Source organism: Protopterus annectens, chromosome 2.part0, assembly GCF_019279795.1.
Source record: "Protopterus annectens isolate FY-2018-M chromosome 2.part0, PAN1.0, whole genome shotgun sequence".
NCBI lineage: Eukaryota > Metazoa > Chordata > Ceratodontiformes > Protopteridae > Protopterus > Protopterus annectens.
This window is the reverse complement of record NC_056728.1, coordinates 1,126,164,085-1,126,182,127: the sequence shown is the minus strand read 5'-3', so window position 1 is coordinate 1,126,182,127 and position 18,043 is coordinate 1,126,164,085. Positions and strand designations below refer to the sequence as shown.

The 18,043-nt window shown below is 39.4% G+C and overlaps 1 protein-coding gene across 1 annotated transcript in view; it reads left to right on the top strand.

Moving 5' to 3' along the window:
• Positions 1-18,043, top strand: part of LOC122793371 (probable E3 ubiquitin-protein ligase HERC6) — a 962,939-nt gene that overhangs the window by 571,934 nt on the left and 372,962 nt on the right. The window contains exon 15 of the mRNA XM_044061322.1: positions 8,079-8,189. Coding sequence (XP_043917257.1) covers positions 8,079-8,189 — 111 coding nt within the window. The remainder of the gene's footprint in view (positions 1-8,078; positions 8,190-18,043) is intronic.

The following is an 18,043-nucleotide window of genomic DNA, read 5'->3' as shown; positions in this document are numbered from 1 at the left end:
TATTTCCAAAATGTGGGCATTTTTCTGGATTCTCAGTTCAAGGGCCGTTTAGCCAGGATCATGTCACATATTAAAAATGGTAAAGAGCTCTCTGACCAGATTAAGGTATAGAATGGGGGGAGGATTTTTATTGGGCAAGTGTTGACGTCAAATCTTTGTATACTAGCATTAGGAATTTGTGGGGTATGGAAGCAGTCAGAAAAATGATAGGTGAGGGTCCATGCACAGATTTTTTACTTTGTCTTTTGGAATTCTCATTAAGGCATAATTGCTTTGAATTTGAAAATAAGCATTACCTGCAGAAGGAGGGAACAGCAGTATCATTTTTACAATGTCCATGGCAATTCTGATATTAACCTGTTGTTTAGTGTGTTGGCCAATCCCCACTTTTGTCAAGGTGAAGAATTTTGGGGTAAATTATTGGCATTAGAAACAAAATTAATAATTAATTTTGGAACCTTACAGCCAAGGGGGCTAAATCAAGAAGTGAATTTAAATGTTATTTAATTATTATAATTGTTTATAGAGGTTTATGGAACAATTTTGCATTTAATATGTTAGCTTTTTCTGGGGATGAGATGTCACTTTAATTAGTCTTGCTGATGGGCACAATCTTAATTGAATTCAGTCAAGGACTTGTATAAATGTAAGCCATGTGGTAGAATTGTTATTCCTTTGAAGGCATTTGATCTTTTGGCTTTGGACTTGTATGCTTTTGTACTGTAATCTGAGCCCCCATACCAGGAATATAGGACAGTCATCAGCTGTAGTTGCTGTGAACTGCAGGGATCCACTGAAGCTTCCTTGAAGTGATCTTGATTTTTGATGTTAGCTTGGTGCAGGTCCAGCATCAGGATTCCTAAATGCAGACTGTGTGAGAAAGATCCAGAGTGAGTGGAAAAAAAATGAGAGTTCCTCGAACAAATATCCACATTATTTTGAATTGTTAACAGCAGTTGCTAGTTGTAGCCTGAAGTCGGTGTCTTAGCAGCAATAACAGTGTGACAGTTAATGCCAACTGCATTTTATCATTTAAGCTGCCCCTTTAAATGAGACAAGTATTTCACTATTTTCATGAAGTATTTTTAATGATTGTGAAGTGCTGCTCCTTAGAGTTTCTTATGCAATGTGGTGTGGGATTCCAGGCAGTGTTTTTTTGCAGGTTCTTATTCTCACTAGTGTCCTCATGGACCACATGTACTCAAGTCTTCTCTCACATATTTTCTCTAGTTCACACTAGATATACTGTCCTTTATTAATATACTTAACTTCTCTTTCCTATCATTAAATTCTAGATGCTTTTTGTCTGCAACCGTACTAGCTTTACCAGTGTTTTTTGTTGAAAGATTACTTCCCTGGTTAATTGCTGATGTTTGCAATGGATTTGGTGTTGGCAGCAAATTGATTCTTTTCTGAATTTCTGTACATTTTGTCTCAAAACAATATACAGTGTGGGCCCTGCAACTGTTCTGTACTACATTCTACTACTTAGTGGGTTCTAGCTAGGAAACACTCTCCTAATAACTGCCTCCACCTTTCTAACTACCAGTCATTTGGAGAATTAACCCATTCTCTTTTCTTGTCCTCACCAGCCTTCTGTGCTGCACTTTACCAAAGGCCTTAATGAAGTACCACTGCACCATGTGGCATTTCTGGGTTTTCTGTCTGTAGAACTATGAAGAGGTATGTCTGATGGTCTTTAATGTGAAACCAGACTTGTGTGCCACTCTGCTTCCAATAATTCACATAGCCTGGCTTACAGAGTTTTTTTTCCCATCAATTTACATATGATATACCTCAGACAGATTAGCATGTATTTGCATGGCTTCCATCTGAGTTTGCATTGTTTATGGTGTGTCATCACATGGATACCATCCAGTTCTGTGAATCACAACAAAATAAACACAAAGCTATAGCCTCAGCAAAGACTTTGTCATGTCTGACAGGTGCTTAAGTACAATGATTTTAACCATATATGTTTCTAATCTTAGTTATTCCTTAATACCACAAGCTCATTTTCCATGTCATTTGTCATAGTTACCTCCATTTCTGTATTTTTTATCTACTTCTTTTCACTCTGGAAATGTCCTTCGTGTTTCACTGTTGCAATCATTACATTTGGGTAATCTGCTGGCAGGTTGCCCTCAGTCGGCCTAATTAACAAAGTCTTGGGTCCTGCGTCGGTTGCTGTCCCTTCTTCCATGATGTCAGGTTGTCAGGCGTATAAAACATGCAGCCGACACCATTACATCAGTCTTTCTTGCTGCACGGTGCCTGAAGCAGAAGCAGTTCACAAGTGCCAGTTGGCCGACTCCTGAAATTTTCGTTTTCGAGTTTCAGAACCAAAGTCTTCAACTAAAAGCTAAGTACCCCATTGGGGAAACTTTTTCTTGCTCCTTACCGATGTCCGTAAATGTTAATAATTGCATTACTTGTGGGAAGCAAATACCTCATAAGGATTTTCATTTGTACTGTATTCCTTGCCTAGGCCCAGACCATGACGTACCTTGCTGTCAGTTTTGTGCTTTATTTAATCAGCGCACTATCTGTTGTCGGTATATTTTTGCTTCTAAATATTTTGGTTCTCGGTTTAATTATCCAGAAATGACTTTGGTTAGCCATCCGACTACCGGAATACCGAAAAAACGCAAAGAAAAAGACAGAGACAGGCCATTGAGGTCCAAAACTGCCAACGACGCTTCTCCGAAGCCAGTCGCAGTTCGCTGGTACTCAGTGAGGCGCTTTCGCAGCCCCTGATAACCGCTACTTCTGAGTCGCAGGCCTCTACTGAGACCCATTCGGAGTCCGGTATGCCGCGAGATGCTTCACCTATGGAACCGGCGGATGTCTTTACCTTGGATGGGTCCGGAGCCGCTGTGCAGGCACCGGCTTCTGAGGGTGTATTTAAGCCACTACAGACTTGCATATTAAACTGACTCCACCTTCAATATTAAGGCCTAAACCTCGGTCTATGTCTAAAAAAAACTATGCCCAGGCCACATGTTCAGGCCTCTATACCTAAAAAACAAATAATCAAAATGGCTGAAGATTTAATTACTCTAATCAGGGGTAGTCAACCCCCCCCCCCCTTCTAAGAGGCCTAGGGCTGAACTTAACTATGAATCTTCTAAACGGGACTCTGTTTCTCCTGACTCTTCTAATGACATGGATTTGTCCATCCCTACTTATGAGGACTATGATGCAGAGGATTCCATCCCCTCGTCTTTTCCCCCTGATAATTTTTCTTTTGGGGAAACTTTACATACCCTAAGCGAGCATTTCCACTGTGAAAGTCAGGATTTCTCTGAATCCAAAAAGAGGCTTAGGGATTTCCTTCTTCTACCTCAGCATAAACCTTTGGCTATACCCCCTGTATTAGACATTGTTGATGATGTGTTTTCAGAATCCAGTATGGCCCCTGATTCCTTGCCTCTAGCCCGTAGTAAACCAGACAGGTACTACAGGGTTCCTGAGTCCCTTAAATTCCTTTTCAAAAATCCTGTTGCGGAACCTGAAACCATTTCTCAGGGGCCCAAGGGCATCAAGGCTTCTACTGCTAAAAATCCTACCCCTTCTGATAGAGACTCCAGGGCGCTGGATAAATGGGGTAATAAGGTTTATATTTCTGCAACCTTGGCAATCAGGGCTTTAAACTGTCAATTCCATATGCTAAAATATCAACAGCATATCATGGGACTGCTTAAACAGAAAATGATGTTGATTTCTGACTGTGTGGAAAATAAAGATTTACAGGATTTATTGCATTCAGCTGAACAAGTTGGAAAACATACTTTGCAATGTGGTTTTGATTCTTTAGAGGCCTCTTGCAGGGCTACTGTTACTGGGTCTGTGCTTAGAAGGCATGCTTGGCTTAAGGAGCAATCTCTGCCTGATCATGTTAAAGCAAAACTGTTGGATGCTCCTTTGCAGCAGGACCGCCTGTTTGGCAATAAGTCTGAAGAAGTTCTAAAAAAATGGAAGATAAAGCTAAATCTATGTGGACTGTGAAATATTTCCTACAAGTGCAACCCCCTAGATTTAGTAGGCACTGGCCTACTAAGAACCGGTCCTTTCCAGCTCCTTCCAGAGCCACTCAAGCCAAATCCAGACATTCCAAAAGCAACAGGTTTCAGTCCCAAGGGACTTTCAGAACTAAGCAATGGGGTGCTTCCTCTTCCAAAAATGGAAATAACAAGACTCCACCCTATGGTAAACAGTCTCAATGACTTTCCTTTAAAATTACCAAGCACTTACCTTTTAGCCACCCCTTTGGGGGGAAAACTGGCTCTGCATGCAAAAAACTGGCAACTTATAACCCAGAACAAATGGGTTTTAAATATAGTGTCCCAGGGATACAGATTTCATTTCCACACGTTGCCAACTCAAAACGGGTGGCCAGACCTGCCCCCAAATCAGTGAGCAGAGGCTCAGAAACAAGTACTTTCCCTCCTAAACATGGGGGTATTCAACTAGTACTAGAAGAGGAAAAGGGACAAGGTTTCTATTCCAGACTTTTAATGGTACCCAGAAAAGACAAATCATGGCATCCAATTCTGGACCTGTCTACTCTAAACACCTTTCTGGGCGTTCCAAATTTCAAGATGCTGACTCTTCAACAGTTACTTCCTATGCTAGGCAAGGATGCCTGGTTGGCAACCCTAGATTTAAAAGAGGCTTACCTGCATATCCCACTCAGGGAATCTTGCAGAAGATACCTACGCTTCAAAGCAGGCTACTTGCATTATCAGTTCTCTGCACTGCCCTTTGGCTTGTCTACTGTGCCCAGGGTATTCACAAAGTGCCTGGCTCCAGTAATTGCATTTTGCAAGCAAAGAAATATTCAAATATATCCATACCTGGACGATTGTCTAATTCAGGCAGAAAACCAGACCATTTTTCTAAAACATCTGGCGTTTGTAAAAAGGGTTCTAACTTGTCTAGGGTACACCATAAACAAAAAGAAATCACAACTGGTACCCTCTCAAAAAATTACATTCCTGGGTGCAAGCTTGAATACAACTGCCCAGATGGCTTTCCTTATGCCAGAAAAGCAAATTCATTTAGTGACTTACTTCAAACAGGTGGCCACAAAAACCCTGCTATATCTGCAAGTCAAATACTGCAAGCCTTGGGGTTCATGACCTGCATTTTTCTAATTCCATATGCAAGACTGCATATGAGGAAACTTCAGTGGTACTTAAAAAGTTTATGGAGTCAACATTGTCACAGCCTGGAAGCATTGATTCCTATCATACCTTGCCTGCGCTTAGAGTTCCTATGGTGAGCAGAGGCCTGCCACCAAAACAAGGGACTGCAATTCACACCACCCCCTGCCATCCAAACCGTAACTACAGATGCATCAGACTATACATGGGGGGGGGCTTATCTGGCAGGAAAGTGCATTTAGGGCAAATGGAGCCCAAATCAAATGCACCTTCATATCAATCAAAAAGAAATGCTAGCTGTACAGAATGCACTGACAGCCTTCAAGGACTACCTTTAACCAGGACAACTAATGGTAAAGACGGACAACACCACGGTGATGTGGTACATAAACAAGCAGTGGGGGTACACATTCCTACCCCCTCTGCCGACTAGTCATGGCATTGTGGAACACAGCCTTGAGCTACCAAGTACAACTGCAAGCTCAATTCCTGCCAGGAAAGCTGAATACTCTGGCAGACGAACTAAGCAGAAATCTCATGGATCCACACAAATGGAAACTGGAACCATGGATTTTCAACATGTTGACACACAAATGGGGGAGCCCAGACATAGATATTTTTGCCTAACCCCAGAACTAGCAGTTGGACAAATTTTGCACTACAACACCTCACAAAAAAGCCTGGAAAGTGGATGCTCTGTCCTTCAGCTGGAAAAACCTATCAGTGTCTGCCTCTGCTCTCCAAAGTTCTTCAGGACAAACCAAACATGATTTTGATTGCTCCAGACTGGCCTCGCCAACACTGGTACCCGCTCCTGCGCAGTGTGTCACAAATTTCTCCATGGCACCTGCCTTGCACCTTCCTTACTCTCTCAGCAGGATAACCAAATTCTGCACCCTCAGCTCCAAACATTGAATCTTGCAGCTTGGCTTATCATTTAAATCCCCCCTTAGCACCCCTCAGCAAATCTGTGAGGGATGTCATTTTGGAGGCGAGAAGACCTAGTACTAGAAAATCTTATGCTGACAAATGGAAAAGATTCTGTGCCTGGAATCAATCTCAAGGGATGAGCACAACAGTGCCCAATTTACCTCAGATTTTGCAATACTTAACTAAGATGCTTCACAAGGGCCTGTCTTTTTCTTCCATAAAAATCCATGCCTCAGCCATTTGAGCTCATTACAACATGGAACCTCCCCTCTTCTCTCACTGTCTGCTAAAGCAGTATCTCAGAGGGGCCAAAAGACCTCCCAAGAAAGCTCCAACCCCTGCCTGGGACCTTAACTTTGTATTGGAGAAACTCACTCTACCTCCTTTCAAGCCAGCTGCTACTGCAGACTTAAAATTTTTTTCCTGGAAAACAACCTTCCTTTTAGCAATCACTTCAGCTAGAAGGATATCTGAATTACAGGCCCTGATGGCGGTGGAGCCTTTCATCATCTTTCATGTGGACAGGGTGTCACTCAGGACAAATCCAATCTTCATGCCCAAGGTGGTATCCAGTGTGGCTCTTAATCAGTCCATTCATTTGCCAACTTTCTTTCCCAATCCACAGAACAAGGGGAACAGATTCTGCATTTATTGGATGTACACAGACAACTTAGATTCTACTTGGACAGGACTAAATCTCGAAGAAAATCTGAACAACTTCTGGTAGCATTTGCTGCAGGGGAAGAGGGGAAAGCTATTTCAAAACAAACCATTTCTAAATGGATAAGCCATTGCATTCATTTCTGCTATAAGCACCATGGAAAACCTATCCCCCAGGGGATCAGATCTCATTCCACCAGGGCTGCATCTACTTCTACAGCCTTTCTCAGAGGTGTTCCTACCAGGGATATTCTCAAAGCTGCTACCTGGAGTTCAGTTCATACTTTCACCAAACATTATCACCTACCAATTTTCTCTAAATCCAGAGCTGGCTTTGTCACTGCTGTTTTGCAGGGCCTTATAGCTGGTCCTAATGCTGTATAAATCCATCCTCCCAACCATAGCTTTGGGAATCTACCCAAATGTAATGACTGCAACAGTGAAACACGAAGACCATAGTACAGTTGTGTACACTTACCATAAATGTAGATGTTCGAGTGTATTCACTGTTGCAGTCCTGGTTACCCTCCCTCCAGCCCCCTATTTTTCTCTTACAATACCTCTACTTTCCTTTGCTATGCTTAAAAGCCTTTTTGGTGTATTTGCTTTTGTTTGGAGGTATATTTTTGTGTTTTTAATTACTTATATATATATTTGGCTCCCCATTTGGGGGCACCTGATATCTGGGGCAAGAAAAACTGATGTAATGGCGTCGGCTGCATGTTTTATACCCTTGATGACCTGACATCATGGAAAAAGGGACAGCAACCGACGCAGGACCCAAAACTTTGTTATTCAGGCTGAGTGAGGGCAACCTGCCAGTAGATTACCCAAATGTAATGACTGCAACAGTGAATACACTCGAACATCTACATTTATGGTAAGTGTACACAACTGTACTTTGTTTACTCTTATTATGTAAAAACAGAATAATGTGTTTAGTACCCATTCTGCCCTCTGGATTCTTCCTACTCCTTCCTAGCTGTTGTTTAGTACCCATTCTGCCCTCTGGATTCTTCCTACTCCTTCCCAGCTGTTTTCTGCAGGCTAATTTCTACCAGAGTTCTTTTGTGATCCTCAGATAGAATGGACCTTATACTAACTGATGGTGTGGGTGTTTGAGATTAGCATATATGAACATATGTCCATATATACAAAAATGGTTCACTAAGCTGAGATAGTTTAAATGCTCTAGAGTTATCTGCAGCCCACTTTTCTTGCTGCCTTATAGCATTTCTTCAGTCAAGTAGTCACCCATTTCAGATATTATTGAATTCATGAGGAAGTTAGCTACTTTATCATTATTTCTTTATTATGTTATAGGAATCTGTTAATGAGGACACCGTACCTTTCATTTTATGCCGCTTTCCATTCATACTGGATTTAGTAGCCAAGGTGAACGTACTTCACGTGGACGCAGTGCTTAAACAACTGGTATGATTATAAATTTTTATGTAATGCTGCACTACTGTACAGTCTGTTTTTTTCTGTGTACAGGAAATCTCACTAAATTGTATGTCTTTTTATAAGCATGAAAATAATATATAGTACAGTGTAATAAAATTATGTTTGTGTAAGAACATTATGTTAAGAATGACATGTTGAAGATAACATTGTATATTCCTGCATGCTAATATTTAAATATTACTGGCTGGAAGGAATGTAACTTTTTCCATATTGTCCAGAATCAATTCTAAGAGTGAAGATCAAGGATTCAAATGCTGTGGCCAAGAGGAAATTCATATTTATTTTATGTACTTATTTAACATTTGTTTACTGGGGAAAGTCCGACTGGGTTAATGCCCATTTTCAAAAGAGCCCGGGGAGAAAAGCTCCAGTAACATTCTACATTAATTACATTGATTACATAAGTATAACACATTAGTGTAACAACATTTGACAGAGACCGTAGAATGCTTTGATGGACAACACAGTGATAATTACATTTGCTAGTTGAAAGATTCAGTTGTATAACACGTTAGCATAAGAACATTATGAAGCGACCATAACAGCACGTTGATGGACAGTGCAGTCATAATTACATACACTAGTTCAAGACCATCTCTGTCAGTAGGTACAGACTTAGAATTTATATTAAAGAAATATATCCTGTAGTCAACATAGGCCATACAAGTTGGAAGACTGATAAAAGTGTTTTGTAAAGTATAGGTAAGAGGTTAGGAGATATATTATATATGTCATGTGGAAATATGGGAAAGGTGATATCAGAAATGGTAGGTAGAGAGAAAATGTGAGGGTGTGGGGAAAGTGACAGGAGGAGATCCATAAGCTAGAGAATATTGAGAGAGCAGAGGGAATATGATCTGGTTAGCTGAGTAGCGATAGAACAATGATATTTGTATGAGGAAGAAAGGTATGCATATGACTCACAGTCAAAAAACGGCATCTGATATGCAAACTATTTCATATTCATGACCAAAGTTTTGCTTTTATCTGAGGAAGGAAGAAAGAAAGAACTTCCTACTATGTTCAACTAACATCAAAGTCACATTGCCCGGATTTTTCAACAGTTGTTTAGTAATAGGAAATAGCTGGTAATACTTGCTTATATAGCCTAATTTATTTCTTTATTGACATTTGATTACTGGGAAAGTTCGACTGTGTAGAAGCCCATTTTCGGTGGAGGCCCAGGGAGAAAAGCTTGAAACAGGTGAATATATCTTTCTGAACATCTTGGTTGTGAGGCAGACTGTTGCAGTGGGTTGATAATCCTGTGAGAAAACTGAACAGGAGATTTTATGTAGTTGGTAGGTGATGGTATGCTTGAGGAGAGAAAGCAAAATTCCTGGGGGGGGGGGGGGTCTAAAAATAATAGCAAAAGAAGTGTTGGCACTTGTAATGCTGAGTGCTAACACAACAACCAACAAAAAAGGTAGAACATTCAGGAGAAAAGCGAATATTGAACATTGCTCTTTTCCTTTAAACTTATTTGCAACATAGCAAGCTCCTCTGCACCCCCCAATGTGGGGGGCAAGCCTTCCACACCCCAAACATATAAATATCAACTCTGACATTGCCATATCTCAGAGAAAAGGGAATATTCTGAGAAATGTCAATTTCAGACATGATATATGCAAATCTGTTTTTTCAGCCATTCAGTTTCCATATTTTGGGACCCACTGAAGCAGGTTCTGACATTTCAAATGGTTATAAGCCAAATGTTTTGCCATGCAAAGGGCATATACTTTCAGAAGTCCTGGTTGCAAAAGATAGTTTTTAGGGTCACCAAGTTTCTGTAGTTTCAACAGAAGTTTGCAGACTATATATGGAAAGATCTCCCTGAAATGCAAAGGATGGTAAACATTAGGGAAAAGGGTATGTGTTCAGATTTGAGGGCATGGAAGGTAGGATTTGCACTATGGTCAAAGGTTGGTAGTATACAATCATTGAATAGACTGACAAAGAATTGTCTAGATGCATGACTGTGGTGGGAAAGCTTTTGAAGAATCACCTAACACTACTTTGAGAGTTTTTATAGCAATTTGGTCTGTCTAGCAGGCAACATTTTGTGTATTCAAGATATAAACAGACTGATTGATCTGTACTTTACCTCTTTCTTAATTGACAGCAAAACTGATTAGTTAGGAACATGACTGCATCTCTTCCGAATAACCCAAGTGCAATCTCTTTCCCTTTGAAGTACTTTTAATTTGGATGAAATCCAGGGACATAAGGGGATTTTCAGTCTCCTTAGTTTACTTAGAGAAAGCATGTCTTGAATTATGGGCAAGTTGGTTGAGAAAATACTCGAGCTGGATTAGAATCAAGTTTTACCTGTGCATTCTAATTCTCAAAATAGCTCTACTTTACTTTTGGGAAAGACTCTACCTTGAATATATAGAGGCAGTGAGCATGGAATTTTGGACCACCTAGATGCCACTGAACAGTGACCATTAAAAGTGTTTAAGATTACCAATGAGCTCCAACAGCTTTGTGGGATGTTAGTATAGCATCCATGAAGATGACAGTACCCTGAATTGGATTTAATTTAGTAGAGTTTTTGTACCAGTTCTGTGATGTGAAATGCTATCACTTTTCTGAGTTGAGCATTACTAGGGACCTGCCAGTTCATATGGTCACCTAACAGATTTAATTATATTCTTTCTCCTCTCAAGCCCTGTTTTCCTAATTAAATTATCAAATTGCTGACAACAGGGGATTTTTACTCTAACCTTAAATTCAGGTTAGTGTCAACACCTTGTGTTAGTTGCTGAAGTAGCCATTTGGGTGCCATATCATTAGCTGTATTACCTTTTGTTGATCTTTATACTTGGAGGCTAATTGGTTTAGAAGACTGGCACCTCTTCACACTCAGGTATGTGGCCTGTTATCAAAAAAGAGACTGTAGTTTAACATGCATTTAGTCTGACAGCAGCACACTTTCATTGAAATGGACCATTTTCTGGATAATGTACCTGAATCATTAAAAGGCTCCAGGATTCAGGTATGGGCCATTTGTTTAGACTGCTGATGTTTAACAGACTGTTTAGACCTTTATTTGGGATGTACTAAAATTATTTACATTTTTAACATCACATGATAACTACAGATAAGGTGTAGTCTACCAGCTAATGTAAAGCATAAGGGTGATTATAATAATGGATGAACATTGGGCTAAGGCAGTCCATCCTGAGGTATTTTGAAAAACACTATGAAAACCCTGATTATGCAGAATAAGATAGAAGGTTAGAATGATTAACATTTTTATTTACCTTTTATTGACTGGTTTAGCCCATCTAGGCATAGCCTAGTTGCAAAAAAATACAAGGTGGTTTACATACTGATGAGTGGAAATTCAACTACTCTTTGCAGGGTTGGCAGGTTTGGATGTTACATCAAGATGGAGGAGGGAAGTAGTTTCCTAGAGGTGCTGCATATGGAAATAAATGCAGAAGCTTTAATTATGCCTGAAAATGATATATAAATCATTGCTACAAAACTTCAGGAGGGCGTTATTACAAAATAATGTGAAACCAAAACCCCCTCAGCTAGACAGAAATTCCTAGAACTACGCAATAGAGTCAAAAAGCTAATAAAGCAACACAAATTCCAATACTACCAGTCTGCCCTAGACTCCTCACAACACAGCCCCAAACAATTCTGGTCCTCCATAAACTCCATCCTCCTCCCAGGTAAAGTCAGTACCCCTCCTCTTAACATCCCTCACTCCTCAGAAAATATTGCTACCTCATTCAACACACACTTCACCCAAACCATACTATCACTAGCTAAACAACACAACCCCCCTCCCCTCCAACCCACATCTTCAACTAGCAATCTCCTCACTGCCTTCTCTTTTTCTCCTGTACCTACCTCCAACATAAAAAACACTTAAACTTAAACCCACCAAATTAGCAGCAGACAACCTCCCAAGTGAATACCTACAAATCGCAGCTGATGCTCTGGCCTACCCAGTATCCATCTTGATTAACCGATCTCTGTCAGAAAGTTACGTTCCTACACTGTGGAAAGTATCACATATAATTCCCCTCCACAAAGGCCGACCCTCCGCAGAACTAACCAATTACCGTCCCACAGCTATTCTCTCTCCACTCTCCAAAATACTAGAGAGATGCATACACTCTCAGGTCTCAGACTACCTCCTTACTAACAACCTTCTTTCCAGTACTCAGCATGGTTTCCGACCAAACCATAGCACAACCACTGCCTTACTCTCCTTTACTAACACTATCCTTCAGCATAAACACAATGGCTATCTCTCCTCTGCTACTTTCCTAGACCTATCTAAAGCATTTGACATGGTCCCACACAAACAACTTATCTCTGTCCTCAATAACCTATCCTTCTCACAATCAGTCACCAACTGGTCTCAGAGTTACCTGACTGACCGCCAACAATCCGTTGTATGGCAGAATGACATATCTCCCCAACTACCTGTCTCCATAGGGGTTCCCCAAGGATCCATCCTTGGACTCCTACTCTTCTCTGTTTACACCAATAATCTAGCCTCTGCCACCAAACATGGCACACTCATACAATACGCAGATGACTCGACCATCATCTGCTCAGCCCAGTCCCTACCAAAACTGCAAAAAGTCACACAGGAAGCCTTTTCCTCTGTTGAAACATGGTTATCCGATGCCCAATTAATACTCAACCCAAACAAAACTAAACTACTCATCTTCCACCCCACCAAACATACTCAAAACAACTCTCACTTTAACATCACAGCAAAAGACAACACCACTATATACCCAGCTGAACACACCAAATTGCTAGGAGTGGAAATAGACAATAAACTAAAATTTGACATTCACATATCCATGACCATAAAAAAAGTCCACAAAAAACTAGGAGCATTATACAGAAATAAGCAATTTCTCACCAAAGCAGCAAAGATTTCAGTAGCAAATTCCCACCTTATCTCCACCCTACTTTATGCCTCTCCAATATATACCAACCTAAGGCAATGTGATCTAAACAAGCTAGAGACCTGCTACAACAAAATCGCCAAATTTGCCACAGGGGCATCCTACCATAGTCACCACTGTCTCTCACTTGCTGAACTGGGCTGGCTTGAACTCCCTCACCTCCTTCAGTGGTATCAACTCTCACTCACCCACAAACTAGTAAACCATCCATTAAATGTCCCATCCCTCCAGAATCTACTCCAACCCTATTGCACCACCAGACCACTAAGATCCAGCAACAAAAATCCCTTGCAGATCACTAAAGCCAATAACTCTGCTGGTGAAGCACTATTCTCTTGCGCCATAGCCAAATTATGGAACTCACTCCCACCCACAATTACCTCTGTACCATCATGCACCCACTTCAAAACTTTACTAAAAGTGCACCTAAAAACATGCTGGCTATGCCCTTGCAACTCCCACTCTAATATCATCCACCCCATCCAACCACTACCTATCTTTCCACTCCACTAACTACCTTGATTATAGCAAGCTCAGATGCTCATAAGCCTAGTACTTATTATACAGCAGGAACTTCTCATTGTAACATTTGTTAATGTCTGTTATGTACTTCACAGATAAAGATTCTAGTTGTCTACTGATGTACTATGTTCTTCATCTGTAAATATGTTGTAAGTAATTGCTAGGTTAAATTGTTAATCGCTATGTAATCCAATGTAACTACTGTCTGCTTATGTTACTGTGGAGCTTTTCTCCCCGGGCCTCTGCTAAAAATGGACCTACGTCCAGTCGGACACTCCCGGTCAACAAATTTAAATAAATAAAGTGTGCATTAAAATGTGTAAAGCTTCTGACCAAGCAAAAATACAACAGTTTCCTGGACTTCAGAAAGTAAAGGAAGAACTTTACAGTATATTCAAGAAAAGTTACAGCATGAAAATATGAATACTTAACTAAGAAGCAACAATCTCTGTCAACATAGTGATGATCAGGGAAATAAACATGTTCCTCAAGTATCTTGAAACAAAATGAGTTATTCAAATGAACCAAAAAAAAGTCCTTAATATAGGTCTGGTTGGTTGCCATGGAAAGGAGAAGTATTATCAGTATCTAAGGCAACTTATATTAAAGTAGTAAAAGAATATGGAAAAAGATCAAAATTAGGTCATTTCCTCAATACAAAATGGCGCAGCAGATGAAGTATCAGCATGTAGGGAAGAGAGCACACACTAAGAAGGCACTGCATAGGAGCATCATCTTCTGTTCTTAAAGCTATTACATACATTTTGTTTGAAAAGGTGATCTCTGAGGATATTCTTGAATGTAAGTATATTTCTGAGTTTCCTGATATTCTCTGGAATATAATTATACAGAGCAGATGTAGAATGCTCTTTCACATGAGCTAAGTATGAAAGGTCTGTGTAACTGGATCATGTAATTGTTTCTGAGTGTATAGACTTAGTTTCCAAGTTGTTTGTTGGGGGTGGCAATATCTGTTGTACAATATTTTGAAAGTAAGTATGTTTCGCACATAGTGGAAATTATGTTGAGGAAAAAAATGTGGGGTAGTAAGAAAGAAGGTGAAAATGTATTAAATTAATGTTTTTGACTAAACAAATATTACTTTCACAAACATATTTACAGTGTTAGCGATTGAAGAGAATGGGAAAGGAAGTGAGGAATATGAGTGAAGAAAGGGAGAATGTACAGTTGGAAAAGAGTAAGAAAGCATGAGAGGAAGAAACATATCACATTTAAATAAGAGTACACCAAAAGTGAAAGGATAATATCCAGGTAGTATCTCTGAATATAAAACAGCATCTTAAGTGATTTGAGGAGATATGAAAGGGTGAAGCATGATATTGTTTATTTGCCTGGTACCAGACTAACGACTGAAAAGAAAAGAAATGATTGCATTTTTTTTTTCAGATGGGAGCTGGTTTGTTCCTTTGACCATGAAAAAAAGTTCCATTATTTATTTATTTGTTTTGTTAACAGCTTTTTTTGGGGTGGTTTAGATAATGTATTCAGTTGTAACATGGGCAAAAGTGGCAGTTGCAGTCTTGTATAATTTCAAATATTACCATATAAATTGAGGGCATAAGCAAATACATTTTTAAATAAAAATGAACACAAGCATGCAAATATGGTAGTACTGAAGCACTGAGATGGAGATTAAAATAAAGTAATGAGAAGTCAGCAATCAGTTATGCATTTAGAAATCCAGAGATCTAACAAAAAAGACTTATTGCGTAGCCTTGAGAAAAGACATGGGAATAGATGTAACAAAAATTCCATTTAGACTGCTCAAAGGGTTACGTAAAAATGATAGAGGTAAGTAGTGTTTAGAGTCCAAAATGTGTTACTTTGAATATGGAGATAGTAGTTGCAGCAGACTTAAACTACTATTTAAGGGCAGGGTAGCTTGGATAGCATGCATGAGATTAAGGAATGTCAAGAAATGAAAAGGTGTGGGTGAGCTAGACATAATAAATAAAATGAAACTTGCATAAAGGAGAGGCAGAGTAAAGAGAGAAACCGACTGCAATATTTTTAAGTACATTAAAGGAGATAGATGAAAAGAAGTGTATGGTAGGTTTCTCTGGCTAATGTACTACATGGAGTATAGCACATAATGACATTAAAATTAGGCATGTTAAAGGATTATATAGGTTAACAGGTAGGGTCTGTGAAGCTGAAGACGGGAATTATATGATTATTGTTATTAATATTATCATCATTTATTATTACTCAAGGAATGTGAAATAAGACAATGCTGGTCAGCACTGATAAAGTGGTGAGTATCATTTCCAACAAAAGGCAAATTATTTACAAGTAAAATAAGCGATTTTAAAGAAAAATGGATTTTACACACACACACACACACACACACACACACACACACACACACACACACACACACACACACACACATGCATATATTATATATATATATATATATATATATTATGAAAAGTTGTTTGAATATACAAGGTTAAAAGGACGATCTTGGGAAGTAATAGTTATATGAATGAAATGAAGGAAATAATAGGGGCAAAAATATACTTTGAAAGGTAGAATAGAAAAAGTCAGTTCAAGCAAAAGTTGATAGAGTAGAAGTCTGGCAGTTAGCATGGAGGATTGAGGCTATGAGATGTTAACAAGCTATTTCCTGAAGTCCAGAGTTTGATTCCCTCAGCCTCTATTTGTCTACTCAGTTACCTAGTAACTACTTATGATGGACACAATAATAAACAAAGCAGAAATAGTGGAAAGGCCAGAGTAAATTATGGATGCAGTTTGAACAATGTGATAGAAATGTAGATGTAATCCAAGTAGATGAGTAACAGAAAAAATAAAAGACAAATTTATTAGGATTGTAAGTGCGGTAGAGGAACAGACAATACAAGGCATACAGTGACTAATCTCTGCATTTTGTAATGTGTGATGAAGAAAAAGTTATAAATGAATGGCTAGAGAATGGTATTTAGAATGAGTTAGGTATGCCGAGCAGTGATAAAACTTATCTGGAAGAAAGCAAGGATGGATCTGTTATCATTTACTGTATGGATTACAAATTTGTAATGAAAATAATATGGGAAATAATGTTAAAAGTAATACAAGTAGTGGTGGGGGACTATAGAGTTTAATGAAAAGAAAGAGAATTGCTGTTTATTATAAAAGAAATACTGAACATACAGAAAGAGAAAGAAAGGCATGCTGGTTATATGTAATATTTTAAAGGCTTTTAACAATGTTAATCCTAGATAAACTCCTGACTTTATTAAAACAGCATATGAAAGTTCAGAAATAAAGGTAATAGCTGATGGTTGCTGGGAAAATAAAATAAAAATGAGAGGAGGATGCAATCAGTGATGCCTTACGAGTGGAATAAGGTTTAGTATGGTCATGAATGTAGTGGATGGGAAAAGCAAGGTCAAAGTGCATGGATACAAAACGTACCTAGTAAAGGAACAAATCTGGCAGTTGCAATGTCAAATACTGATGAACTGGTTTTAGTACTACAATTCAAGTCCCAGGCACTCCAATTTCTCAAAGACAGGGACGTAGCTCATATGGGCTGCTGTTCACACATAAACTTGACTGTGTGTTTGGGCTAGCAGTTGTTACACCTTACTCAGACACATTATTAGTGTTTGAGCAGCCATGTGAAGTGTACATTAGGGTCTCAGGCAATGATCGAGAAGGAGACTTAAGTTTTAAGAGCAGGAGGTGAGTTTTAGCGTTAGGAAATGCAAGGTGTATTTAGGTTTAGGGAGCAGCAGGAAACTTTTATGTTCAGGGAGTGGGAGGGGACTTTAGGGTAAAGGAGCAATCATGGAGTTTATTTCTGGGTTGGGGGAGCTGGGGTTTTAGCTTTTAAGGAGCGAGTGGAGACTTTAAGGTTAGGGACTGAGAGAGGAGTTTTAGGCTGATATGTGATTTGGAAGTTTAGGGTTAGGGAGGGGGTGTGAAGCTTTAGGTTTAGGGAGCAGCTGGGGATTTGGGGTTTATGGAGTGGGAGTGGAGTTTTACGGTGGGTGGGAACTTTAAGGTTACAGTTAGAGCTCTGGAAGGGCTCTACAGTTTAATAGGGAAGGAGTTAGGAAGGTTAGATAGTTATACTGAGCTAGTGGCAGTTAAGGCATTTACCTTTAAAGCAAGTGGCAGTGAGCATGTTGCAAGCTACTAGCATGCAAGCACTTATAGTAGGCCCTTTGGTTTTATTAAGTAAAAACAGAGTACTGATTAAGAAAATAATTTCAGAAATAGAAAGTAATGATAAGGCAGAGTTACAGGTAAAGCAAATGTGATGAGCAGAAAACGTGAAAAATAGAGGAATGCATTTTACTGAGACAGAGCTGTAAATGTTAA